General features: G+C 48.4%; 1 protein-coding gene across 1 annotated transcript in view; it reads left to right on the forward strand.

Moving 5' to 3' along the window:
- Positions 1-26226, forward strand: part of LARGE1 (LARGE xylosyl- and glucuronyltransferase 1) — a 697253-nt gene that overhangs the window by 644288 nt on the left and 26739 nt on the right. Inside the window, exons 11-12 of the mRNA XM_003905455.5 lie at positions 10367-10530; positions 22334-22612. Coding sequence (XP_003905504.1) covers positions 10367-10530; positions 22334-22612 — 443 coding nt within the window. The remainder of the gene's footprint in view (positions 1-10366; positions 10531-22333; positions 22613-26226) is intronic.

The raw sequence follows: 26226 nt of genomic DNA on the forward strand, positions 1-26226 counted from the left end.
TGACAGGCCACTTCCAAGGCCACGTTCCCTGACACTCAGCCCACTAAGAAGAAATGACAACAGCATCACCTCAATTAGAAGTTAAAAATAAGACACATATACACAGATTCTATAAACACTTTATGGCATCACCCTGCAAGGCAATGCCAAGAAACAGATGGCTCTGTGGAAACAGCTGTATCTCAGAAAAACCCCGGAGAAAGCCCAGAATGCATTCCTGCTCTCACGTGCGAGCCGCATGTCACCAACTCTTCAGTCACGCAGCAGGCAGCAGAGCCCAGGATGGACAGCACCCCAAACCCTAAGACAGGCTAGGCTGCTCAAGGCCAGTCTTCAAGGACCCTCTAGGAATGTGTTAAGCTCCAGAACAGAGGGGGTGAAGGGAAGAGGAGCTGTGGGATCAGGAGACTCAGTGGATACAAGTCTGGGCCCCAGTTTCCCCTTGTGGCCTGGCTGTTTTGATCCTGTTCGGCTGCAACTTACACAGAGCCCTGTCTGACCCCTCTGGGTGCTGTTTGTCATCCTTCCGCACTTGCCAGGTGTTCGGCCCTCCCTTGTCTATAAAGCAGCGCACTCCCTTCCTCTCCTTTCTACTAGATCTCCCTCTCTCCAGTGGCGTCTCTTACTTGTGCAGTACGTAAGGAGGCAGCTCTGGAATGAGGCTGCCTTATGTGAAATCCCAGCTGGACTGCCAGCTGCGGGATTCCCGGTGATCTGCTTAAACTCCCTGCCCCTCAGTTTTCTCATCTGTAAGATGGAAATCAGTTATTCCTACCTGATAGACTTAAGAAGAATCAAGAAGGTAAGACAGGCCAGGAGCTTAGAACAATGTGGCAGATGGCAAAGGCCCCCCAAAATTAAGGTTTGTGTTATGATTGCACTGTGTTTGTAATTAGTGACTGACTTCATTGCCTCTCCTCCTAGACCATAGGAATAATATAAATGCGGAAGCGGGAGCTCATTCCCCATTCATAGCACAAGACTTGACATAAAATAAGAGCCTATGAATTGTATGTGATGCGTCAATTAATACTGATAACTGGGAGGGAGGAGACCGATCCTTTTTCTTACCTCCTCTAAGTCGAGGTCAGGGCTGGGCAGACCCTCTCTGAACCTTCACTCAACAGTCCTGAATGCAGCCCCTACTTCCCTGCAAAAGAATGAAAATGGACTCATAGTTTGGTTTCCTTAGTAAAAAATGCTTTGGGTTCCTGGAACTTGTTGATTAATACACACAGCAGGCAACGAGGGAGGTCGTGAGCTTTTTCTACCTGTCTGTGTGACTTAAGAAGATGTAACAGCTTTGTGGAAACCACAGGGACAAGCTCTGGGTTAGGTTTCAGGAGACCAGAGTTGGAGCCCCAGCTTCTCTGAGCACTTGGTCCCTCATCTGTCAACTGAGGGCCCTAAGGGCAGCCTCGCCTGTCTCATACAAGAATTGGGGAGGAGAAAAAATGAAATAGTGGATATGAAGCCACTAAAAAGTGAAAGCAAGTTCAAAGTGCAAAGGAACATGCTTGAGTGGAGATTTCCCCATGAGCAATTTCACCCGTTGCCCCAAGACATCAGAAGGAGGGGTGTCCCAGGAAGAAAGAAACGGTGGCCTCCCAGACTCCTTAATTGGTCCATTGTACTATGTCTCCATCACTTACAGGCTACAAGCATTCAAATGTGCCTGTTAGTTAAGGTAGCACAAGCAGCTGTAATGTGGCTCAACCTGCTGGAAGTTTATTACTTGCAGAAAGTCCAAATGGGTGTTCATGATTGGCAGGTAGCTTTCCTGCAGGCTCAAGGACCCAGCCTCCTTTCATCTTGTGGCTCCGCCCTCCACAGAACCCCAGCCTACTCTACAGGATTCTCTTGCTCTGGCTGTCAGCCAGGAAAAGAAGGTCAGTAAAGGTTGTGCCTGAGCAAGGCTTCAGAGTGGTCCGTGTACTAGCCAGAGCCTTTCCAGATGCCACTGGCCAGAGCTCTATCACAGAGTTATTCTTAACTGAGGCTGGAGATACAGCCTAGTTCTGCGCCATGGAAGAGAGGAGAATATGGATATTGGTGAGCACGGGATGTTTCTGCCACCGCATGAAACACATGTGTTGAGTCCTCTGCAGTCACAGAATTGTTTACTGTGACAACGAGAAAGAAGCCCAGAGGCTGACCAACTAGGCATTGTAGTGACTTGGTTACCTGCAAGAATACAGAGGAAATACACCTGGGTTGGAATCTCAGCTGCTCCGTTCGTGCGTTGTGTAACCTTGAGCAATGGCTAAACCTTTCAGATGATGGATGTCTTCCTCTACTGAAGAAGACTAAGAGTGGTTCCTAATCTATAGAGTTGGTGTGAGTCTTACATGAGAAAGAACCTGCAAAGCTCTCCCCTCTTTACCTGATCCAGTGAGTGCGTGATCCTTGAGAGTCACTTTATGAATCCCAAACCCTTTGTCTTACTAATTCAGAGGCATGACTTGCTCAAGGTCACATAGAAAATGAGTGTCAGAGACATCAGGTCTCGCTTTTCAGTTATCCCCATAATCTCACTCCTTAGTTTGCCCAACTGTGAACAGAAGTCTGTAAGGCCAGAGCCCAGGATGCGCTTGTACTCCCTCTGGATCCTCGGGCATAACCAGCCATCATTTCCGGCAGCTCAAAAGGTCAATCTAGGCCACTGTCCTTATGGATGAGGAGAAATAAATGCAGACTGCCTAAAGGGCCATTTTCCCGTGAGTCCAAATCTCCCTCTGCCTCAGCTGGCTGCCCAAAGAAGCAATTTAGCAAATGCATTTTATCTCAGGAGAAATCTGTCTTTTGTTTCTGTGCCTCCCTGGTCGGGAGCCCTCTGTTCCCTGTGGCAGTGGTTGGAGAGCAGGGCAGAGTAGCATTCAGACCCTGTTAATGAAATACTCCCTCCGGCTCCACGGCCCTCCAGAGAAATTACCCAAACCCTGGGTGAAAAGGAGGCAGGTTTTGTTTTTGTTTTTTGTTGTTGTTGTTGTTTGGTTTTTTGGGGGGTTGGTTTGTTTGTTTTTATTTATTTTTTGAGATGGAGTCTTGTTCTGTCGCTCAGGCTAGAGTGCAGTGGCGTGATCTCAGCTCACTGCAACCTCCACCTCCTGGGTTCAAGCTATTCTCCTGCCTCAGCCTCCCGAGTAGCTGGGATTACAGGCACCCGCCACCACACCCAACTAACTTTTGTATTTTTAGTAGAGACGGGATTTCTCTATGTTGGCCAGGCTGGTCTCAAACTCCCGACCTCAGGTGATCCGCCTGCCTCGGCTTCCCAAAGTACTGGGATTACTGGGATTACAGGCGTGAGCCACCGCATCTGGCCAAGGAGGCAGTTTCTAAACTGCTAGAGTCTCACCACTGAGATAACATTAGCCACGCAGTCAGGAATAAGCAAGCCAAAATTAGAATTTGAAAAGGTACATAATATAATAATAACCACATTGCTTAGATCTGTGTAGCACTTGAAGGTTAACAAAGCACTTTTACGTGCATTAGCTCATTTGAGAAAATTGCAGGGAACTAGTTAACTACAGGAAAGTTTAAGAAGCCAATACAATTCATCTGTGAATCCACCACTCAGAAAATCTTTGTTAACATTGTAATGTGTTCCCTTCTATTTTTGAGTGGGTTTTTCTTTTCCTTTTGTCTTTTTCCTGCATTGGGACCACACTTTTTTATGGCCTGCTTCATTCACGGAACATTGGGTCTTCCACCATCTCATTTGATTCTCACCTCCATCCCCTGGGAAGAAGTAATTAATTGTGTTGTGAAACGTCCCTGGTTTGAGTTCCGAAGACTGGATTCCCATCCCGGACTGCTTCTCACTCGCTGAAGCAGATTACTGAAAGCTTCTGAGCCTTAGTTTCCTCCTTTGTACAACAGATATCTGTGCTGAAGGATTAAACTGATGAAGCAATGCATCTGAAAACATTTAGCATTGCATCAGTCACATAGTAGGTACCCAGTTAGTATTAGCTGGATCAAGGTGCAAAGCACCATGTAGAGGAGAAATGAACATGCAAGTTCAAGGATGGCAACTGGTTGGCCCAGAGTCCTGGGGACAGGTGTGTCTGACAGCATATCTGACTTTCTTTCTTTCCTGTTGTGTTGTTACTGTTGTTGTTTCTGTTGTTTTTGAGAGAGTTTCACTCTGTCACCCAGGCTGGAGTGCAATGGTGAGATCTCGGCTCACTGCAACCTCCCACTCCTGGGTTCAAGTGATTCTCCTGCCTCAGCCTCCCAAGTAGCTGTGATTACAGGCACACACCACCGCACCCAGCTAATTTTTTGTATTTTTAGTAGAGACAGGGTTTCACCGTGTTAGCCAGGATGGTCTCGATCACCTGACCTCATGATCCACCTGCCTCAGCCACCCAAAGTGCTGGGATTACAGGCATGAGCCACGGTGCCCGACCACCTGACCTTTTTTCTACGATACCCACTATGGTTGGTAAATGACAATATTCTCTAGGTAATACCCTTTAAACACCGCAGCAGGGACTGCAGGTGAGCTTGGGATGTGGATACCACCGAATCCCATTGTTGGTACCATGAAGTTCAGAGCTGGAGGTGGCCTCTTCCCCAGGATTGCCCTAGTCAATCCCAGTAAGGCAGGGTGTACTTTAGAAGCCCTGAGAGCACCTCCATTGATCAGTACTCCCTCTCCTCATATGCAGGGGCTGAGCACATCCAACAGAGGCTTGCTGAGCATCCAAGATGGATCACATCGGCCACGCAGTCAGCAATAAGCAAGCCTAGATTAGAATTTGAAAAGGTACATGATATAATCATAACCACATTGCCTAGGTTTCTGCAGCACTTTATAGTTTTCAAAACACTTTACATGCATTAGCTCATTTGAGAAAATTGCAGGGAATTAATTAACTACAGAAAAGTGTAAAGAAGCCAATAAAATTCATCTGTGAATCCACTGCTCAGAAAATCTTTAACATTTGTTATAGAACCTGGATATTCTAGGATCAGATGGTTCAGAAATGAAGGGGATATAGCTCCTACTGTTAGGAACTCACCATATGGTGCTTTTTAGAAAGTGGTTCCTGGAACCATTTACCTGGAAATGTCTTTTTCCCCAACTCAAGGGTACATACCTGTGTGTGCACATAGAGAAGGAGAGGCCACACGCAGTAGATCGTGCCTGCAATCCCAGCGCTTTGGGAGGCTGAGGCAGGCAGATCACCTGAGGTCAAGACCAGCCTGGCCAACATGGTGAAACCCTGTCTCTGGGCCCTTGCCATACAGTTTCCTTCAGGTGAGGTTTGAGGACAAAAACTGTCCACGTAGGTGTGTTCGGGGGCCCAGGTGTTTCCCTTTCCTGTGATAATAGCTACGATAATAAGTGACATCCACTGAATGTTTTCTTCAACTGCTGTTTTCTCTCTATGCAGCATCTTTCAGAATCCTTCTATAACCTTCTGGGGTAGTGACCATTGTCCTCATTTTACAGCTGAGGACCCTGAAGCTCAGAAAGGTTAGGTCATTCACCCAAACTTAGGAGAAATGAAAGGAAAAGAATTTCTGTTTTGTTAGTGTGCTGGTTTTATTTTGTTTTGTTTTTTCTAACACCTAGTACAAAGATTGAAATCAGTAGCTCTAGGGAGAGAAAAGCATCAGGTCATACGGAGGTCCTTGTCAGTTTTGACTGTTTTCTTCTTTGGGCATTTTCTTGTGTTATTTTTGTTTTGTTTTGTTTTGTTTTTGAGATGGAATGTCACTGTGTCACCCAGGCTGGAGGGCAGTGGTGCGATCTCGGCTCACTGCAACCTCCGCCTCCCGGGTTCAAGAGCTTCTCCTGCCTCAGCCTCCTGAGTAGGTGGGATTACAGGCGTCCGCCACCACGCCTGGCTAATTTTTACCTATTTTGTAGAGACAGGGTTTCCCCATGTTGGCCAGGGTGGTCTCGAACTCCTGATCTCAGGTGATCCGCCCACCTTGGCCTCCCAAAGTGCTGGGATTACAGGCATGAGCCACCGTGCGCGGCCCGTTTTCCCATGTTATTTGAAATTCTTACGCTGAGTTCTTACGCTGAGATCATCCAGGCAGGAGTGGGTTAGAACCAGTAACCTTAGCCACTACGTTGCATCTACGTCTTCACGTGAGGCCAAGCAGGCATCTTTTCTGAAGCAGCAGCATGGTGGTAGAGGGGCACAGACCCAGGTTTGACACCTCTACCCTTCTCAACTGTCAGATGAGGCTGCAGATGACTCACGGGGGGCTCTGGGGAGGAGAGGAAATCACCTGTACCCAGCACCTTACGTGGAGCTGGGCACATGCTTGTTTGTTTTCCAAAAGCTTTTCAGCCATCACAGACCCTTGGATGCAAATATTGAAGCAAATGATGGGCTGAAGAATGGGCTTATTGATCACGTTCTGTGCATATAATTAGAGGACACAACAGGAAAATTGAAAGGATAGTCTTAACTTCACAGTGATTGCAGGTTTGTTGTATACAGCAAATATTTTTCAGGCATGCAACACATGATACTGAGCACCTGTCACAAGCCAGGCACGGTGCTCGGGACAATGGTAAAGTGTCACAGTCTCACCGGGAAAGTTGCCCTTAAATAATTTCAGTTCAAGTTGACAAGTGCTTTAATGGAGTTGCGAACTGAGCGCTCTTGGAGTGCAGAGAAGAAATGGATCGCTTCTCCGCAGCGGGATGAGCAGAGGTCTCACAGAGCAGGTGCCATCTGGGCTGAATCTTGAAAGGTAAATGGAAGGTTTTTTAGGTGGAGGAGAGCGGAGCGAGGTGAGGGAGGGCATTCCCGAAAGGGGAAGAGCATGGCACGGAACAAAGTCACGGAGGTGTGAGGGAAAGGTAGGTTTGGGGAGCACAGAGACCAGTGATGAGGCCGTAGAGTATGGGGGTGGTGGGTCAGAGAGAGCAGCTCCTAATTGTCAACAAGGAAATCTGGATTTAATCCTACAGGTCAGAAGGAAGCAGAGGGGTCATAGATCTTAGATGGAAGGAGAATTTCAGCTTCCTTGTCTTATATTAAACTGCTGGCCTGGTGAGAATCTTCAAACAGGCAAGGACAGCAAATTGACTTGAAAAGCTGAATATCCCTAATTGCATCCTTTTAACAGTTAAAAATTTTAGAGATAGTTGACAGTGTCTCACAGATCACTGGATCTCAACCGGTTTCCCAAGCTGCATTGGGAAATATGCATGTGCATTTGGAGCTTCACAGGGCTGTCTGGAGAATGCTGTAAGCATTTAGTGGGCAGGAGCTCGGGAGGTTGACTGTCCTTCAATAGGTGGGACAGATCCTCATAATAAAAAGTGCCCCCCACAAAATACCAATAGCACTCTATCAGTATCTATTGCTCAAAACCAGTAAGACCTCAGTGGCCTTCAAGAAGTATTTATTGGCCGGGCGCGGTAGCTCACGCCTGTAATCCCAGCACTTTGGGAGGCCAAGGCGGGCGAATTGCCTGAGGCCAGGAGTTCAAAACCAGCCTGGCCAACATGGTGAAACCCTGTCTCTACTAAAAATACAGAAAGTAGCTGGGCGTGGGGTGAGTGCCTATGATCTCAGCTACTCAGGAGGCTGAGGCAGGAGATTCACTTGAACCCGGGAGGCAGAGGTTGCAGTGAGCTGAGATCACGCCACTGCACTCCAGCCTGGACAACAGAGCTAAACTCTGTCTGTCTCAAAAACAATAAGTAGTATTTACTGAGGCAGCTGGGTTGGGCTGGCTTGCATGACTTGGGCAGTTGGGGAGGAGCTGCTCAGCCCCAAATGTCTCATCTTCCAGCAAGCTAGCCTCGGTATCCTCTCATGGCAGTGGTAGGGGTGCAAGAAACACTCTCTTGAGGTCTAGCCTCAAGACTGAGACAATATTACTTCCCCTGCTTTTTGTTAGCAGAAATACATCATGATTCCAGCCCTTACTCAAGTCCTGAGAAATAAACTGTGCCTCTTTAGTAACCACCACTGCAAAGGGCAAGGATATCTGAGGTGGCAGGGGGTGGGGGAGAGAGAAGGAATTGGAGCAATTAATGCCATCATCTTCCATAGCACACATCTTGAGAAATAATGCCATTAAGTAATCTGTCAAGGCAATGGTCTTAACAGGTACAAGGCTATACAGAAGCAAGTTAATATATTTTCTTGTTGACTGCTACACTGTTGATTTGGGGATTTAAAGAAAGTACACCTTCTTGGAAAAACATTCTCTGATATTCAGCTAGGTTGGTAACCCTTGCCATGTAAACTTTTGTCTGTATTCTATCATGTGATAGACAAGGCTGATTTAACAGGAAAAAAAAAGGAATGGAACCAACCCTTCTGTGACCTTTGGCAAATTATCATTTTTTAAAGTTGATTTTTATGGAAATACAGATTGCATCCGACAAGTCCTCCCATTCTTTTTTTTTTTCATTTTGAGACAGAGTCCCACTCTGTCGCCGAGGGTGGCGTACGGTGTCATGATCTTGGCTCGCTGCAACCTCTGCCCCCTGGGTTGAAGCAATTCTCTGCCTCAGCCCCCCGAGTAGCTGGGATTAGAGGTGCCCGCCACCATGCCCGGCTAATGTTTTGTATTTTTAGTAGAGACAAGGTGTCACCATCTTGGCCAAGCTGGTCTTGAACGCCTGACCTTGTGATCCACCTGCCTCGGCCTCCCAAAGTGCTGGGATTACAGGCGTGAGCCACCGCGCCTGGCTAAGTCCTCCCATTCGAAGTGCACAGTTAGTTGAATTTTCACAAAAGTGTACATCCATGTACCCCTCACTCCAGTCATCTGTCCCTCCCAACCCTCTCTTGCCTCTTCCCAGGCCTCTCACTCCCCCACCCCGCATGCCCTGGTCCAATTTTTGTCACTGTGGATTAGCTTTTTGCTAAGTTGTGTCACTTTTTAATTTCAGTTCTTCATCTGTAAAACATACATCATACCTGCCTGGTAGGAGTTCCCATGAGACCGTGTCGGTTGGGCAGCTGCAGATGTGCACATCTGTGTATCTGCCTTGGCATATCTGAAATGTTATCTCCTTAGCTCCCTGTCAGCAGGTGTGCCTGCTCTTTTCACAAGTTGGTGAAGGAAGAGAGAAGTACAGCTAGTTAAACAAGTTCTACAAGCAGATTAATAAAGTAAGACTTTGAGAGAGTTCAAAAAAAGAAAAGAGAAAAAAGTACGGTGCCAAGATTCTGGTTAAACTTAGGTGAAATGAAAGGAAAAGAATTTCTGTTTTGTTAATGTGCTGGTTTGCTGGTTTTGTTTGGTTTTGTTTTGTTTTTTCCAAGACCTAGTACAAAGATTGAAATCAGTAGCTCTAGGGAGAAAAAAGCATCAGGTCATACAGAGGTCCTTGTCAGTTTTGACCGTTTTCTTCTTTGGGCATTTTCTTGTGTTATTTTTGTTTTGTTTTGTTTTGTTTTTGAGATGGAATGTCACTGTGTCACCCAGGCTGGAGGGCAGCGGTGCGATCTCGGCTCACTGCAACCTCCGCCTCCAGGGTTCAAGAGCTTCTCCTGCCTCAGCCTCCTGAGTAGGTGGGATTACAGGCGTCCGCCACCACGCCCGGCTAATTTTTATATATTTTGTAGAGACGGGGTTTCCCCACGTTGGCCAGGGTGGTCTCGAACTCGTGACCTCAGGTGATTTGCCCACCTTGGCCTCCCAAAGTGCTGGGATTACAGGCATGAGCCACCGTGCCCGGCCCGTTTTCCCATGTTATTTGAAATTCTTACGCTGAGTTGTCTAAGAAAACATTTGTCATTTGTTTCTAAAGAGTTTATGGTTGGTTATATGTTTTTCAGTGAGCACCACCTTTGTTCTTAGCTAAGAGGGGATTCGTTTCTCAGGTGTTAATGGCATCCTCTTTTTTTTGTTTGCTTTTTGTTTTTGTTTGTTTTTGTTTTGAAACAGGGTTTTGCTCTGTAGCCTAGGCTGGAGTGCAGTGGTGCCGTCTCAGCTCACTACAGCCTCCATGTCCCGGGCTCAGTTGATTCTCCCACCTCAGCCTCCTGAGTAGCACTGCAGTCACACACCTCCATGCCCGGCTAATTTTTCTATTTTTGGTAGAGACGGGGTTTTGCTTTGTTGCCCAGGTTGGTCTCGAACTCTCAGGCTCAAGCGATCTGCTCGCCTCAGCCTCCCAATGTGCTGGCATTACAGGTGTGAGCCACCACACCCGGTCCCCAGGCATCTGATTTTTACCACCTTTTTGAAATTAGATTAAGTTGCACAGGGAAATAAAAGTGGTGATCCCTTCCATGTACCTCTGACCCGTCAACGTCCTGATGGGTGATAAACGCCGGGGAGGGCAGGGCTCGAGGGGCAAGCTCATGGGCACCCTGGGACCTCTTCTTCACGTGCCCAAGCCCTCTCTCCTACTCTGCAGCTCCAGAAGCAGCTGTCTGAGCTGGACGAGGACGACCTGTGCTATGAGTTCCGGCGAGAGCGCTTCACTGTCCACCGCACCCACCTGTACTTCCTGCACTACGAGTACGAGCCTGCGGCAGACAGCACGGACGTCACCCTGGTCGCTCAGCTGTCCATGGACAGGTATGGCAGACGGCCTCACCCACCCCAGTCTCCTCACGGCGGTACTTTGCATGGAGGATAGAGAATGGAGAAGGGTGTGCTCGCTTCCGCAGCACATATGCTAAAATCGGAGGATGGAGCAGGAAGAGATGGCACGCGGGCTTAGAATATTGAAGCCTGGGCCGGGTGCGGTGGCTCACGCCTGTAGTCCCAGCACTTTGGGAGGCCGAGGCAGGCGGATCACAAGGTCAGGAGTTCGAGACCAGCCTGGCCAACATGGTGAAACCCCGTCTCTACTAAAAATACAAAAATTAGCTGGGCATGGTGGTGTGCGCCTGTAATCCCAGCTACTGGGGAGGCTGAGGCAGGAGAATTGCTTGAGCCCAGGAGGCAGAGGTTGCAGTGAGCCGAGATCATGCCACTGCACTCCAGTGACAAAGCAAGACTCCGTTTCAAAAAAGTAAAAATAAAAAAAGAGTACTGATAAGGGTGAGCTGGGTCACATTCCCCCCACCTCCCCAGCACTGAAAACCAAGGGCTCTTGTCTTACGGTTGTTGTCTGAGGATAGATGAAAGGATCGATTCTTAAGAAGTAGAGCCCTACTCGAATTACCCCAGGAAGAGGGGGAGTGGGGAGACTGGAGCCACAATTGCGACTGGAAAGCAACGCTGTTTCTTTTCCTTCTATGTGTATTGATGAAACAAACATCCGTCAAGCATTTCCAGGCAGTACTGACATGAGTCCCGCCCTGATGTAGCTTACAGGTCCATGCACTGCTTCTCAACCTTGTCCAGGGAGATTGAATCACCTCGGGAATTGTATAACATGTTCACGTCCAGGCTGCCTTGCAGAGCAGTAAAATAAGGACCTTTGTAGGACAGAGCCCTTGGCATTGTTTTGTTTTAAGCTTATAATGTGTAGCCAGGTCTGAGAAGATGGAGCTAGTCACATAAACAGCAATACGCAATTTTTAAAAATGACTGTAATTGCATACGTGCTTGGAAGGCACCGGGAGGATAATCCCAATGCCAGCTTGGAGACCTTCTTTAGGTCGTGTGGTCGGGAGAAGGCGCTCTGAGGAAGGCACATTTCTACAGAGACCTAGAGGACAAGAAAAGGAGTCACGCATGCGAGTTATTGAGAGAAGAGTTTCCCAGGCAGATGAAATAACAAGTGCAAAGGGCCTGTAGTGGGAAAGATGCCTGCACATTCAGAAACGTCACAGAAGACCAGAGTGGCCGCAGTATAACAGGGGCTTGGGGGGAAAGCAGCATGAGATAAGACTGTAGGAGGTTAGACACTCATGAGATATCCTAAGTGTGGTAGGGAGTTATTGAACAAATTTATGCAGTTACCTAATATAATTTATATAGATATAGATATAGATATAGATATATGTATATGTTCTTTTTTTTTTTTTTTTTGAGACAGAGTCTTGCTCTGTCACCCAGGCTAGAGTGCAGTGACACGATCTCAGCTCACTGCAACCTCCACCTCCCAGGGTCAAGCAGTTCTCCTGCCTCAGCCTCCCCAGTAGCTGGAACTACAGGCATCCGCCACCACACCTGGCTGATTTTTTGTATTTTTAGTAGAGACAGGGTTTCACCATGTTGGCCTGGATGGTCTCGATCTCTGGACCTCGTGATCCTCCCACCTTGGCCTCCCAAAGTGCTGGGATTACAGATGTGAGCCACCGCGCCCATCCTAATTTATATATTTTTAAAAACATCTCTGACTGCCAAGAAGTGAATGGATTTGAAGCCCCAAGGTCACTCAGCCAGGGCTACATGGCTTTTCTATACCTGGCCACTTCAGGTGCCCCTTCCCGCCTTGTCTGACTGGCTTCTGCTTCCATTCACACGTGGCCCACAGTGGCTGCCCTTGCCCCAACTCCCTCTTGTGTCATCCCCGCTCAGCTCCTACAATTAGGAAGGAAGTTTGATTCCTCATTCTGTCTTTTGAGCCACCTCAGAGATGCCTGTCCAGCCTATGGGTGAGACTCCATGGGATTGTTCAAAGGATTAAATGAGCTAATGCCTGTACAGTGCCAAGAACAGTGCCTGGGACATAGTAAGTGTTCCATAAATGCCAGGTGTTATTAGTCCTGAATGACTGAAGAATAAACAAACAGATGAAAGAACAAATACCTGGACGCAAAAACGTTTTCGTAAAGGCACCTGAGAGCTCCAGGAAGTGAGAGGAACCTTGCACTGGAGGCAACGTGAGATGATTCATATTGAAGGTGGCTCAGGGAAGTGGATTCCTTGCTCTGTGAGTCCCGCCACATGCAAGCGAATGACCACATGCATAATTCAGTGGCTTCAGGGGCTGGCAGTCTCTTGGGGATTCACAGGCTCCAGAAGAACTTGGAGAAAGGCCACTGGGACTCCTGTGCACAGAGAACTTGCAGTCCTAGCAGGTAACAGGTAAAGACAGCATGGGACAAAAGAGCAAGGGACAGGCCCGGAGGCTCTAGCACCAGCTCTATGCTTGACCTGCTGTAAGGGCCCTAGCGAGGCCTGTCCCTTCTTGTGGCCACAGTTCTCTCATCTCCACATCCACGTGATCACTCAGCAAATACGGCTCACCATTCTGCACCAGGCACTTAAGGGGAGAGGAATATGTGTTAAAAGACCTATCCCTGTCTTTAAGGAGTATGCAGCCTATTGGGGGCTCAGGCAACCCATTCGTTTTCTCTTGTTAGGTGACAATGTACCACACAATGAGCAGCTTAAAAAGTACACCTTTGTTACCTTGTGGCCGCTCTGGGTCAGGAATCTGGAAGATGCTAGCAGGGCCCTCTGCCCAGGGTCTCAGGAATGAAATCTCAAGGGATTATCCAGGGCTGGGATATCATCTGGGGATTGGCATCCACATCCACACTCATTCGGGTTGCAGCAGAATTCACTTCCAGGATGGAGGTCCCGTTTCCTTGCTGGCTGTTGATGGGTGTCCCCCTCAGCTCCTCGAAGCCACTCTCAGTTCCTAGCCATGCAGCCCCGTCCCTGCAGGGCAGCCCACTTCTTCAAGGCCAGCAGGAGAATCTCTCTCTGGCCCGCGACACCGGAGTCTTCTATAACATCACATGATCACAATGTGATATTCACAAGCCCTGCCCACACCCAAGAGGGCGATTACACAGGGCATGTCCACCAGCAGGGTGGGAATCTGGGGGGCCCTCATAGAACTCTGCCTACCGCTGACAGGTAAACAGGTCTACAGTAGAATGTTGAGTTCTGAGTGGTGTGCAGGAGGTGCACCAATGCAATGAGATCCCACAGAGGTGGAAAAAGGAAAAGGCAGGGAATGTGTCCAAGGGGAGGTGGCACCTGAATTGAGTGGGAGGCTGGGTAAACAGAGTAGAAGGCACAGAAGGAGAGAAGGAAGGCTCCCCAAGGTAGTGCGTGCAGCATGTTCACGGGACAGAGAGGAAGTCAGGCCCAGTGGGGAACACAATAGTGAAGTGTGAAGTGTAGTTAGGGCTTAGGGTGTAGGAGGAAGAAAGAGATCAAATACACATGGCCAGGTAGGCAGGGCTGGATCACAGAGGGCCTCAGGGAAACCAGGGGAGGTGGCCAGCCCTTCTGGCTCAAATCTGGCATCCTGTGTGGGGCTCCATAGGGACACCCAACTAGTGTCCCAGAGTCACCCCTAAAATTCTCAAGTCCCTTTGGCTTCTCACCCAGATTTCAGTTTGGACGCCCAGGCTCCCCACCACTAAGCAGCCACATCAGGAAATCACCTCACCACAGAAGTCCCTCTTTTCACATGTGTGTTTCCTTCTCCTCCATGGCATTTATAGTAAAAAAAAAAATCTAATACTCCACATCAGTGCTGAATGATGGTCTGGATTGGTCTCTTTTGACTGCACCTGGCCCCTCCCGTGAGCTACCTGAAACTCAGGTACTATAATCTGTGCAAATGAGAGGGTTTCACTTAAAGCCAGGTGCCCATCTCTCCAACCATCGCTGGCTCTCTGTGGCATTCAGGCCTCCTGATAATGCATTCAGATTATCAGCAAAATATTCTGAGTCAAGATTAGTGGCCAGTGGCTACCAAAGAAATCTGATATACTTTCTAATCAAAGTAAAGAGTAGCGTAACAGTGAAAGACACCTGGTCCCTGGAGTCAGGCACTGTGGGTTGTTTGTTGCCCTGTCACTTTGTTTTTGGACAAGTCACTTAACTTTTTTTGTTTGTTTTTTTTGTTGTTGTTGTTGTTAGACAGTCTTGCTGTGTCGCCAGGCCAGAGTGCAGTGATGCAATCTCTCAGCTCACTGCAACCTCCGCCTTCTGTGTTCAAGCAATTCTCCTGCCTCAGCCTCCCAATAGCTGGGACTACAGGCGCACGCCACCACGCCCAGCTAACTTTGGATTTTTAGTAGAGATGGGGTTTCGCCATGTTGACCAGCATGGTCTCAATCTCTTGACTTCGTGATCCTCCCGCCTCGGCCTCCCAAAGTGCATCACTTAACTTCTTTAAGCCTCAGTATCTTCATCTGTATTCTGAAAGTGATAATTGTATCATCATCATCATTATCCCTAAGGTGGTTGTAAAGATCAAATGAGAGAAGGCATGCCCAGTGCTTAGTCCTGACATACATTCAGAGGCTCCCTAAATGATACCAGTATGTTGACCAGAATCGGAAGGACAGAGAGCCCCAGGTTCAAATCCCACCAACTCATTCAATCCTCAACTGGTGTTCTGGGCAAGTCACTTAACATCATTGAGTTTCTGTTTCCTCCTGTAAAAGAGGGTTAAAATTACTTGCCTCATAGGGCCCTGGTTAGGAGTAAATAAGAGATCCTCTATAAAAGCCCTGAGCACATATTTGACATCCAGTAAATACTGGCTAGATCTGAACATTCTTACGAAGGCATGTGCACATGATAGTTGTTTAGGACAGGTAAAGTGATGTAGTAGAAAAGAAAAAAAAGCAAGACTTGGATTCAAACTACACTTATGCCACTTCCTAGCTGTGTAAGTTTGAACAACTTACTTAGCCTTTTTGAGCCTCACTTGGCTCATCTATGAGATGGTGATAATGTTGCTAAATTCACTGATTCTTGTCTGGGTTCTACAAAATAAGATGTAAAGTGCCTAGTAAGTAGTTGATGTGAACAAATATTAATTTTTCTTAATGTTTCTCACCTCTCTGCTGGCTATAGAATTTGCTATCTGGAATTTGCAAACAAGTAGAACAAACATGTTTCTAGTTATTAACAGCTCAAACCCATCCTTGTGTATACACTTGTTAGCAAGAAGAGAATACAGGCAAAACCGAGTCCCTCCTTCTGTTGCCAGTGGGATTCATCCTTCTGGTCTGGACTGCAGACACAATCCATTTAAAAGAAAGTCTGTGGCCGGGCGCGGTGGCTCACACCTGTAATCCCAGCACTTTGGGAGGCCGAGGCAGGCAGATCACGAGGTCAGGAGATGGAGACCATCCTGGCTAACACAGTGAAACCCCATCTCTACTAAAAATAATACAAAAAAATAGCCAGGCATAGTGTCAGGTGCCCGTAGTCCCAGCTACTCGGGAGGCTGAGGCAGGAGAATGGCATGAACCCAGGAGGCGGAGCTTGCAGTGAGCCGAGATCGTGCCACTGCACTCCAGCCTGGGCGACAGAGCGAGACTCCGTCTCGAAAAAAAAAAAAAGAAGTCTGGGCCCCACTCACGTCTGCAGCAAGCACCGACCATAGCGGTCTTCCCTTCAAAGCCTGGACAGCCCAAGTGTAGCAGACACACGATACCCACTCCTGTACTGTGACATGTATCGCCATCAGGACAATATCTCAAGAGAACCCAAGGGATTCCAAGCCCTAATGAGAGGTGCTTAGCGGGCCGCAATTAAAAATTATAAAGTGGCACTGCAAGCTGATGAAGAATGGTAGAAATTCCCGCAGCCACTTCCACTCTGTCAACACATCCGATTACAATGCAGCACGCTGACTGGTGCCTGTTGGATTGATTTTTAATTTAAGAACCGTTTCAGATGTGTTTGTAAACCTTCGAGTCAGAAGTAGGCCCTACGTGAGTGCCACAACGAATTAGGAGAGCCGGCCTTCGCGCTCCCGTGCCCAGCTCCCTCTGGAATTCCGTTCAGAAAGAGTGAACGTTCCAACCATGGCTGTGAGGCCAGGAGATGTGCTTCTCCTTCAGCAGCTCAGCACCCTTCCCTCCCGTCCCAGCGGAAGACACCAGTGGCGAAGGGACGGAGGGAGCTGATCACGAGGGGGTCACCTGTCTTCTGACACCTGTCCAGGGAGAGCCTGGTTCTTTAGTGTGTCTTCGACAAAGATGTTAAGTGTTGACTACAGTTGCGGGGCCTCATGGGAATGACGGGGCACTTCTCTGCTCTCTGTTAGTAAAGGAGAGAGAATGCGCTGGGCTCACAGGGCCCCACTCTTTAGAACAGTGTTGCTTCAAGCCTGCTCCTGGGACCAGCAACACAGCATTGCACGGGAGCTTGTCAGAAATACAGATTCTCAGGCCCCACCCCAGACCTCCTGAACCAGAATCTCTTGGGTGGGGCCTGGAAATGGGGGTTTTAATAAGCCCCCCAGGTGATCTTAAACAAGCTTACATTTGAAAGCACTGACGTTCTAGAGAGTGAAAGGTAATTTTTTCTCCGTGTAACAGGCAGAGTGATATTTTAAAAAGGTAAATCGGGTCACGTCATTGAAACCCTCAGATGACTTCTTGTTACATGTGGAACAGTGTCCCACCTGCCTGCTGTGGTCTTCAAGGCCCATCCAGCCTGGCATCTGTACAACCCCTGATGCCTTCATCTCACCTCTGCCCCTCACTGTCCTGTGCTGCACCCACACTGGTCCCGTCTCTTCCAGCTTGAACATGCTGAGCCCATTGTTACCCCAAGGGCCATCCCCTCTTCTTGGAAAGCTTTTCCCCCAGACTTTTCACAATGCCAGATCCTTCTCATTATCTGCTGTAACAAAATGCCATAAATTATTTGGTGTATAAACACTGGAAATGTATTTATCACAGTGCTGGAGGCTGGAAGTCTAAGATCAAGGCTTTGGTCGATTTGGTGTCTGGTGAGGATGCACTTCCTGGTTCACAGAGAGTGCCTCATCACTGTGTCCTCACGTGGTGGAAGGAGCCAGCTAGCTCCCTGGGCCTCTTGAAAGGGCATGAAGGCTGGGTGCGGTGGCTCATGCCTGTAATCCCATCACTTTGGGAGGCCAAGGCAGGCAGATCACCTGAGGTCAGGAGTTCGAGACCAGCCTGACCAACACGGCAAAATCCCGTCTCTACTAAAAATATAAAAATTAGCCAGGCATGGTGGCGCACACCTGTAATCCCAGCTACTCGGGAGACTGAGACAGAAAAATCACTTGAACCTGGGAGGTGGAGGTTGCAGTCAGCCAAAATCGCAACACTGCACCCCATCCTGGGCAACAGAGTGAGACTCAGTCTCAAAAAAAAAAAAAGTCGGGGGGGCACGAATCTCATTCAAGAGAGTTCCACCCTCATGACCTAATCACCCCGCTATGCAAACCTCTGGTTTGTTGATTGTCTTTTTTCCCCACTAGAATAAAAGCTCCTGAAATGCAGGTGCCTAGGCCCGTTGTCTGTATCGTATACCTGATGCATTGGAAATAACAAATTTGTATTAGGTGAAGACATGTTTCAGAGGCAGAAATAGAACCTAAGGAGGAAATAACAGCTATCGTATACTGAGTACCTGCTGTATATCTAGCTTTGCACCAGACACTTTGTGCCATTATCTCATTTAATCCTCAAATCCAACTAGATGTTACTGCTTCACAAACTGCCTTGAGTCTTAGCAGCTTAGTACAAGAACTGGAGTGAGCTTGTGATTCTTTGGATTGGCAGTGTGGGCTAGACTCTGCTGGGCTCATTCGTGTGTCTGCCGTAAACTAGGTAGCTTTTTGGGGGGTCGTCTGGCTATCAGCAGAGACCAGGGTTACACCAAGGCAAGGTGGTGTAGGGCTAGTTCACGTGGCAGCAGGCACAAGCCCTTTATCTCATCTCTGCTCATGTCGTGCTTGCTAACAGCCCATGGACCAAAGCAAGTCATGTGGCCAGAATTCACGTGGGAGATTATTTCCAGAGGGTATGGACAGAGGGAGAGGGATGATTTATAGCTATTTTGTAATCTACCAAAGGCATTATTATCCCCAAAATACATATGTGGAAATTGAAGCCCAAAGAGCCGTCACTTGCCCAGGAATACTGACACAGCTCAGAGGACAACTCCAGGTCTGTCTGACCCCAAAACCTACAGCTGCACGCTGTGTGATATGCTGCGCAGCCTGCCTCATGGGCCGTGCACCGGATTAGAATGGTCTGCCCTGGTGGGCGTTGAGTTCCCTATCCCAGCAGACACTGAGTGGTCACGGCCTGGGCTGCTTGGTCCTGGCGATGCTCTAGAATTCCTTCCAGCCCTGGTCTTCTGGGTTTCTGACCCGGCCATCTCCCTACCTGCTCCTTTATGACTACAGAGACTGTGTGAGGCTTCCAGCCTTAGTGGGACTCTATGGAGTAGCCCCCGCCTGTTTCTAGATCTGCCAGACATTTCTGAGCCTTTGCCCGCCCCTCCCTAGGTGAAGCAATGGTGGTCTCCATGGGGAGGTGGGAACCAGCATGGGACAGAGACAGGCCTTCTGGGTTTAGGATCAGCTCTTCCATGGACTCATCCAGCGAAAGAAAGTCTGGCCACAGAGCTTGGCATCAGCAAGAACTGCACTGGGACGACCCTTAGGGAACAGATGAGGGGAGAGAACGTGGGAGGTGGAGGCAGTGAGCCAAGATCGCACCACTGTACGCCAGCCTGGGCAACAGAGTGAGACTCAGTCTCAAAAAAAAAAAAAAAAAGGAAAAGAAAAGGGGTATGAACCTCACTCATGAGAGTTCCACCTTCATAACCTAATCACCTCCCTAATCAAACCTCTGGTTTGTTGATTTGTCTTTTTTCTCCACTAGAATAAAAGCTCCTGAAATGCAGGTACCTAGGCACCTTGTCTGTGTCGTATATCTGATGCATTGGAAATAACAAATTTGTATTAGGTGAAGACGTGTTTGAGATGCAGAAATAGAACCTAAGGAGAGAGCCGAGGGGATTGTGAAACTTTGAGACAGATACCAAGAGGGACTGAGGAGGGGAAGGAGTGGGGAGGCATTGACACCGGGAGAAGAACATGCTCTTACTTGGGGAAACAGGCAATGAAGCAAAGGTATTTGGGAACTTTGTTCTCAGCCTAACTCCAATCCGTATTAAATAATGACTTGGATCCGGGCTTTGGGGTTAGGTAGACCCGAATGTGAATCTAGGTCCTTCACTTTGTGACTGCGTGACGTGAAAGAAGTTATTTCATCCCCTTAAGCTTCCTTGCCTGTAAGATGGTGATAAGAATCTCAGTGTTATAGTTACTATGAGGATTAAATGTGATAGCCACAGTGTGGCAAAGACATGGCAAACAGCAGGTAAAGGGAGAGATGACTGAGATCATGATCACACCTTAAATATTACCATCATTATAGAAAGCTCGGTTTGTCACGGTTGTTCAGGTCCTGGCAGGAAGGTTGGTTCTAAGGGACTAAAGATTGGAGAGATTGGGGCTGGGGGACATAGAAATAGCAGTGCGTTGTGTCACCGTTCTGTCTCGCTTGTGGAGGTTCCACAGGACAACATCCAGCTGCGTTATCTCTAAAGCTCGACTTATTTTTCACGTGCACAGCACCTTTCTTCTGAGAACCTTGAGTATTTTTTCTCTACTTTTTTTTTTTTTTTTTTTGAGACAGTCTCACTCTGGAGTGCAATGATGCAATCTCAGCTCACTGAAACCTCCGCCCCGCCGGGTTCAAGCGATTCTCCTGCCTCAGCCTCCTGAGTATCTCCTGCCTCAGCCTCCCAAGTAGCTGGGACTACAGGTGTGCGCTACCACGCCTGGCTAACATTTTTGTATTTTTAGTAGAGATGGAGTTTCACCATGTCGGTCAGGCTGGTCTTGAATTCCTGACCTCAAACGATCCGCCCGCCTTGGCCTCCAGAAGTGCTGGGATTATAGGCGTGAGCCACCACGCCTGGCCTCTGTTCTTACTCTAAACTCTTGACTGAGCTTAGGAGAGGGACTGTGGCAGGTCACTGGGCAGGGGAGGGGTTCCTTTCTTGGAAAACTGAGACACAGAGGCAAAAACCAAGCCAGTGGGAGAATCCCAAGAGGTGGCCCTCTCTTCATGCCCAGCCAAACCTCCCTCCTCCCACCCACTTCCTTCAGCAGGTCTCATGTCTACACGCTGGAAATTATTCTTGCCTTTTGCTCTCCAGTTCTCAGAGGATTTGTACAAATGGCCTCTCGTGAAGCGCAGAGTCCCCCACATTTGCAGAAGGTGAAACAGGTGCAGGAGGCATAATTCAAAATTGCAGATCCTCAGAGCCCAGGAGAGGGCAGGCCCCCGCAGCAGAAGCCTGGCACAAAGTTCAGTGCCATTAGGCGTCATGGAGAATGCAGTGCCTTTGTAAGAAATGGCTCTGGTCAATTTGGTTAGCGAGCATTATAATGGATGAGAAATGGAAAGCATTTTGCACTGGTGAATATCTTAACCCTCCCGATTGAACGAGAAAGCTAATCTAGGCAGTGCCAATTCACAGAATTACTGAGAGAAAACTCTGGAAGTCATCAAAAAGGCCATTGAAAAAAGATAGGTGTGCCCATTTCCTTTTGTTTAGAAGCATAGAAATGCATGCAATCGATTTCCTGGTAATGGTCCGAATAAAGTGGGCATTCTGGCCAGGAGACTGCTGATTATGTACCTCTTGCTGGGTAAGGAAAAACAATTCAGGTAGGGCTTTTGCTGTTGCTTAGCCATAGATTTTATGTACCAGACACTTCTAACGCCTTTGAAAGAAAATATCTTTATAGATTTATCTTCAAACATTTTTGCAGAACCCTCTCTGTTGCAAACCACCCCCCGCCCTTTTTTTTTGTATTTTTTTTTCACTGGGCTCTGTTTTTCCCCCTCTCCCTGGCTCAGCATCTCTGAGGTAGCCTTGCAAAGTTGACTGGCACCCTGGGGTAGTAAGGGCTCTGAAGACAGCGATGACGGCATCACCCCAGGTAGACTTTTGTTTTCAACATTCACATGTTTTTCTATTCCCTTTTTTAGTGTTATGTTTTTCTCACGGGCTCCAGGGTCCCATCAGGGCACCTGTCTCCACATCTCTAGCCTCTCAGTGCAAGAGGCAGAGCCGACTGAACCTATGGCACCTCCATTCCTCCATCAGGAAAATGGGGAGAATGACAGCTAGTGCTGGGGTTGTTGAGAGAATTCTGGGAAGCTCCTGGCACATCGCAGCACGTCTTCTATTATAGTTGTTGTTGCTCTTGCGTTTACTGTTTATTTTACCATTCCTGTAACTTAGTGGCCTCTTAGTTTGTCTAAGTCCTCTCTGGCTGGTCACTGTCTTAGGAGATCAGCAGAGCTGTTTTACACGTTTGCAGAGAGACAAGTGTAGGACTTTGGGGATGGAAGGGGGTGTTCAGATCATTTAATATACTCACCACCCGGCTTTGAAATGAGGAGTCCAAGGCTTATAGTGGGATACGACTTGATATCACATGTTCAGTTGGAAGCAGGGAAGGACGAGAACCAGCAAGGTAAGTGTGTTGATGCCTGTTTTATAGGTAAAGGAACTGAATGAGTCACATTGAAAGCAGGGATTTGATCCACAGCTGGTTGATCCAGCATCACTGGAGGCAGAGCCCCACGACAGGCCGGGCGGATGATGCATGGATGGCCCAGGTCCCGCGGCTCACCTTCCCTGTCTCTTCCAGGCTCCAGATGCTGGAGGCCATCTGCAAGCACTGGGAGGGGCCCATCAGCCTGGCCCTCTACCTGTCAGACGCCGAGGCCCAGCAGTTCCTCCGCTACGCTCAGGGCTCCGAGGTGCTTATGAGCCGCCACAACGTGGGCTACCACATCGTGTACAAGGAGGGCCAGTTCTACCCTGTGAACCTGCTGCGCAACGTGGCCATGAAGCACATCAGCACTCCCTACATGTTCCTGTCTGACATTGACTTCCTGCCCATGTATGGGCTCTATGAGTACCTCAGGTAAGGACCTGCAGGGGCCTGGCCATCAGGCCAGAAGGCACATAGGGCCATGCAGTGCGAGGACCAGAAGGCCCTTAGGGTCATTGTCTAGTCCAACAGCTTTCTTTTCCAGATGGGGCAGCAGAGACCCAGAAAGCAGAGGGGAACTGCCCACAGCCACCCAGCAATAGAGTTCTCAGTGAACAGACTGCAACCTGAGTTTGCAGAAGGAAATGCTGATGGCAGAGCTTGGTCCAGGGAACATCTCTTTTTGTCTGCCAGTCTGTTGCTTTTTCTGTAGCATCTATGAAAACATACCCTCCTCAGGCGGGCGCGATGGCTCACGCCTGTAATCCCAGCACTTTGGGAGGCTGAGGCAGGTGGATCACGAGGTCAGGAGTTCAAGACCATCCTGGCCAACATGGTGAAACCCCCTCTCTACTAAAAATACCAAAAAAATTAGCCGAGCGTGGTGGCACAAGCCTGTCATCCCAGCTACTTGGGAAGCTGAGGTAGGAGAATCACTTGAACCAGGGAGTCGGAGGTTGCAGTGAGCCGAGATCGCTCCACTGCACTCCAGCCTGGCGACAGAGCAAGACTCCGTCTCAAATAATAATTATAATAATAAAGAAAACATACCCTCCTTCTTCCGGTTTTAGACCAGACAACCTTCATGTAACCCAAGAAAGATTATTGCCCAGCCTTTTAAACAAATCTAAGTGATGATGATGCCTAGTACTTATGGAAGTGTTTGCTGCGTGCCAGGCACTGTTCTGAGTGCTTCACAGATAGGATCTCATTTCCTCCCCTAGAGCCCCTGCCATGGGTGGTAATATGACCTTCCTTTTCTAAACGGGGAACTGTGGGACCGAGACCAGGAGCCGCTGACCCAGGGTTACTCATCTAGTAAAGGGAAGCTGGGGTCAAAACAGCCAGTCTGACGGCAGAGCCAAGTACGTAAGGACCATCACGACTGTTTCTGTGAATCTGCAGTGTCCCTTTCCAGCTCCCCCGACCTCGTGGGACAGGGTGTCAGCAGCTGGAGAAAGCACTCGGCTAATGGAAGGCTTAGATGGATGGCTGTGTGAAGAGTGCGTTTATTATAGAATACTACGCAATTAGGACTGATAGGAATCTTGGAAGTCACGTGGCCCAAAGGTCCCATTTCACACAAGAAAACTAAAGTTACACGGGATCGTGGTCCAATGGCATGAAAAAAAAAATCCTTTATTTACTGCCATTGGTCAGCATGAATGAGGCCTATACCGAGTGAGTGCCTGCCTAGATCCAAGTACCATGAGAGGTGATTTGCGTATATCATCCCATTGGTTCTACACATCGAGCCCCAGAGGCGAGTGTAGCTACGTGCATTCTACAGGGAGGGAGAGTGGGGCTCAGAGAAGCAAAATAACAGTTCAAGTCCAGAGAGCTTGCGCCAGGGTGTGAACCAGCGTCTGCAGCCCCAGGTCTGCCGGTCACGCTGCTGCACATTGTTGGCCTGCGCTGGGGTTTCTATTTGTCCCAAACCAGACAGGGTCTGATTTCTTTCTCTCTTGTTCTCTTGCTCTCCCTCCCTCCCTCTGACTCTGTCTCTCTGTCTCTTAGTATCTTTCTCTTACCGCCTCTGTCTCTTTCTCTCTTAAAAGAGCTTCTAGGAGTCTTTAAACCTTCTGTAGAGAAGCCAAAGCATCGGTTTAGTCTGCGTACCCTCCATGCCCTGCGCCCTCTGTAGCAAAGTTAGGCAGCCTGTGCTCTGTCTCCGGCTTCTGAGTCCGTGTCCTTCCAGGGACATCTTCGGGTTTCCTAGTGTCAATCCCTCCCCCAGGGCGGGAGGAGTCCCTATCAGACTCTGTTAAAAACAGTAACGTGAGCTACCCCTGGGCAGCATGACCCTGAATCAGGGATGGAAGGTGCTGTGGTACCCAGCACCATAAGCCTTAACCCTTGAACCGCCAGGCTGCAGAAAGGGCGCTCTCCCTCCAGCCCCAGCACCTGTGCCAGTGCCTGCTGGGTCTTGGAATCCAGTGTGTGGAGCCAGGGTGCCCCCATGTGGCCAGATGGGGCTCGCAGCCTCTGATCCCTGCAGATTCTGAAACTTGGGCAGCTTGCGGGATGACAGGCTCCCAAGGGAACAGATAGATGATGGGAGTGAGTGCCACCCTAGACCAAGAAAAGAGGCTTCAGGGTTGGACCCCTGCCCACCCTCCACCCTTCTGGGACTCTTCCTTCGCTCCAACCAATTGAAAGTGAGCTGGCCCCATATGAGTCTGTGGTCTCTATTCTCCCTGTGCAAGGACTGTTGAATTATTTGACCTCGTGGGCATCATGTTTTAAAAAACAATACATGTGAACAGGCTGGGTTTTTTTTTTTATTTTTCTTTCTATGTTTTTATTAATTAAAGACATTGTTCACTGCTAATGCAGACCCTACTTGATGTGAGGTAGCTCGTGTGCCCTTCTACTTAGCATTTGCTTAATGCACAGTCACTTGAGGTGGTAGTTGGCCTTAGCCACCTTGTCACAAGAAGGTATGTGGTTCCCCTCAGGGGTTTTGAAATATTGCAAATTGGTTTTAAAACTTTATTACCTTCTTCCCAGACTTTTCCCAAGAATGCTGAGTACAATTCAATAGAGAGACCGGAGCCGTGGTCTCAAGGAGCCAGTCATCTCTCCACACAATTGTATAATTATTGCTTTAGGGAGGCAGGGAAGGTTACTGGGTATTCATATTTTTCAAGAGGAGTTGGAAATCTGGATTTTCATATAAAATGTTTTCTTTAATGTTGGCAGCTAATTTTCAAAAATTGTTTTTGGATGATGATTTGGAGCAAAAAAATTGTTTCCAGTGCTGTTGAGGCCGACCAAATGTGTCTTCAGGCTGCCTTGACCCCTCACAACCCCACCCCAAACGACGAGGGTGTAACCTCTGACCTAGACAATTCCGAGGCCACCAGAGTATTTGTGAGAATCAATGAGGAATGTGATTCTCTTCGAAGCCCCAAATAAGCAGGCACTGTTCTTTTCATATGAAGTAATCACATCAACTTACCCTTGGTTTCAGGGACATTTTTTCAGGTGAGTAGACAGATTCGTTTCTGATCCAGACGTTACCAGTAGATGCCCCTTGTACACACCATAGCTTCACTGGTGTGAGCTGAGGTTAAGGGTGCTGTTTGCTGTGGCAGCTGAGGACTCCAACGAAGCCCCCAGACCCTTCTAGAAACTGACTTCCTCAGCACTGATCTCCCACAAAATGCTCTACCCAAGCTCTGTCAAGATGTTAATATTGGCCAGGTGCAGTGGCTAACACCTGTAACCCAGCATTTTAGGAGGCTGAGGCGGGAGGATCGCTTGAGCCCAGGAATTTGAGACCAGCCTGAGCAGTATAGTGAGACCCCATATCTATGAAAAATTTTAAAAATTGGCAGGGCACCGTGACTCAGACCTGTAATCCCAGCACTTTGGGAGGCTGAGGCAGGTGGATCACGAGGTCAGAAGATCGAGACCATCCTGGTCAACATGGTGAAACCCCATCTCTACTAAAATACCAAAAATTAGCTGGGCATGGTGGTGCACGCCTGTATTCCCAGCTACTCAGGAGGCTGAGGCAGGGGAATTGCTTGAACCTGGAAGGT

The sequence above is a fragment of the Papio anubis genome, chromosome 16 (genome assembly GCF_008728515.1).
Source record: "Papio anubis isolate 15944 chromosome 16, Panubis1.0, whole genome shotgun sequence".
In the NCBI taxonomy this organism is placed as follows: domain Eukaryota; kingdom Metazoa; phylum Chordata; class Mammalia; order Primates; family Cercopithecidae; genus Papio; species Papio anubis.